We start from the raw sequence: 2,500 nt of genomic DNA, 5'->3' as shown, positions 1-2,500 counted from the left end.
AGAAGGAAGGAAAGGAGGGAGGAAGGAAGGAAGGAAGGAAGGAAGGAAAGGAGGGAGAAAGGAAGTGAGGAAAAGAAAGAAGGAAGGGAGGAAGGAAAGGAAGGAAGGAAGGAAGGTAGGAGGGAGGGAGAAAGGAAAAGAGGAAGGGAGGAAGGAAGGAAAGAAGGACAAAGGAAAGAAGGAAGGGAGGAAGGAAGGAAGGAAAGGAGGGAGAAAGGAAGTGAGGAAAAGAAAGAAGGAAGGGAGGAAGGAAAGGAAGGAAGGTAGGAGGGAGGGAGAAAGGAAAAGAGGAAGCGAGGAAGGAAGGAAAGAAGGACAAATGAAAGAAGGAAGGGAGGAAGGTAGGGAGAGGAAAGAAAGAGAGAAGGAGGGAAGGAGGGAGGAAGAAAAGGAAGGAAGGAAAGAAGGAGGGAGGGAGGAAGGACAGAAGGAAGGAAGAAAGGGGGATGGAAGAAAGAAGGAAGGGAGGAAACAGAGAGGAAGGAAAGGAAGAGAGAAGGAGGGAGGAAGGACAGACGGAAGGAAGGAAGGAAGGAAAGAAGGAACAGTCAAAACAAACGGTGTCTGGAAGCAGCTGAATCGCTCAGGTGTGTAAATGCTATAAAAAAATTTTTAAAACCAACTTTCCTGAAATCTTCCATCAGTGTTTTCAGTTGGCTAAATGTAACCAGACTTCACAGCAGCTATAAAACATATTTTTGATACTAACACACAGTCTGATCCGTCAGTGTGTGTAATGTGTTTGTGTCTCGTAGTGATGAATCATCGCTGACTCTGCAGCTTTACACAGATTTATAGAGTTTCAGCTCATTGTTTAGCTACTTTTTGAAGGTTCGGACAGACGTCAGATAAAGTCTACGAGAGTTGGAAAGTCTGGACGTTGGTATTAATGTGAGTTTGAGGATTTTAAAATGATGAAGCAGAGATGAAGTTAATCATAAAAGATGTTTTACTAATTTTCTGATGGTATTCTTTCATTCATTAGATGATGTGATAGTGGAGCAATAATTCCTCTTTAAAGCTAACTGTCTTTTTAACGTGGAAACAGCTGATTTGAGCTTAATTAACCCTCCTGATGTCCTCGAGGCAAGGAAGGAAGGGAGGAAGAAGGAAGGAAAGGAGGGAGGAAGGAGGAAGGAAAGGAGGGAGTAAGGAAGGAAGAAGGAAGGAAAGGAAGGAGGGAAGGAAGGGAAGGAAGGAAAGGAGGAAAGGAAAGAAGGAAGGGAGGAAGGAAGGAAGGAAGGAAGGGAGGAAGGAAGAAGGAAGGAAGGACAGAGGGAGGGAGAAAATGAAAATAGGAAGGGAGGAAGGAAGGAAAGAAGGACAGAGGAAAGAAGGAAGGGGGAAGGTAGGCGGGGAAAGAAAGAGAAGGAGGGAAGGACGAACGAATGAAGGGAGGAAGGAAAGGAAGGAAGGTAGGAGGGAAGGAAGGGGTATGGAAGAAGGAAAGAAGGAAGGGAGGAAAGAGAGAGGAAGGAAAGAAAGAGAGAAGGAGGAAGGAAGGAAGGACAGATGGAAGGAAGGAAGGAAGGAAGGAAGGAAGGAAGGAAGGAAGGAAGGAAGGAAGGAAGGAAGGAAGGAAGGAAGGAAGGAACGAACAGTCAAAACAGACGGGGTCAATTTGACCCGGGAGGACGACACAAAGGTTAATCAATCAATCAACAGAGACTCTGCAGCTCCTCTCGACTCTACAGAGCTTTATAATGAGTTTCAGCTAATTGTTTAACTGTCTGACTGTAACTTTAGACTAGCTGGTGAACATAGTGGAACATTTACATATTTCCCTCAGGAAGTTGGTCGAGAGTAGAAAAAACATCAGACATGAAACTCTGTGGTCAACAGTAGAAAATCAACATTTAATCTACAGAGTTAGACAGGCAAGTGAAGATATGGTCGTACTTCATTTCTGGGATCTGAACAGGTTTTTTAGGCACAGGGACATACATTTAAAAATATCATATATTATAGCATATATATTATTCTATGTAGCATAAAACCTCTTTACCATAACAACGTATGCACTTCATCATCATCGGCTGTACAAAAATACATTTAAATCTTTCTCTTTCTCTGCACATTGTGGTCGCGCATGTGTGTGTGTGTGTGTGTGTGTGTGTGTGTGTGTAAATATAGATGTCTGCTTTTGTATATTATGGTGTGTACATGTGTGGTCCTCTTCTTGCAGCCGTGGTGGTTCAGCCGAAGTCGATGCGTGGCCGGTACTCGAGAACCATGGGATACGTCTAAAAGGAGAAGAAGAAAAAAAAAGAAAAAGAGAGGGAGCATGAGAAGATAAGCTCACTACTACACACTACTACACACTACTACACACTGCTGCTGCTGCAACACTGACAGGAATCATTAGATAAAAGCAGCTGTAGTGAAGTTACGATGCTTCGTGCAGCTTATATCTTACCAAGCTTTTCAAACACTGCGTAGTGCTGACAACACAAATAAAGGTCAGGAGATGTTTTATTTTGGTGCTGGAAAAACTTTATAG

General features: G+C 43.4%; 1 protein-coding gene across 1 annotated transcript in view; it reads right to left on the bottom strand.

Moving 5' to 3' along the window:
* Positions 1-1,874: 1,874 nt before the first annotated feature.
* LOC133992118 (polycomb group RING finger protein 5-B-like) overlaps positions 1,875-2,500 on the bottom strand; it is a gene marked incomplete at its 5' end in the record, with an annotated part of 20,263 nt that continues 19,637 nt past the window's right edge. The window contains 1 exon segment of the mRNA XM_062430807.1: positions 1,875-2,243. Coding sequence (XP_062286791.1) covers positions 2,196-2,243 — 48 coding nt within the window.

The sequence above is a fragment of the Scomber scombrus genome, chromosome 12 (assembly GCF_963691925.1).
Source record: "Scomber scombrus chromosome 12, fScoSco1.1, whole genome shotgun sequence".
Lineage (NCBI taxonomy): Eukaryota > Metazoa > Chordata > Actinopteri > Scombriformes > Scombridae > Scomber > Scomber scombrus.
This window is presented reverse-complemented; position numbering and strand designations above follow the sequence as displayed.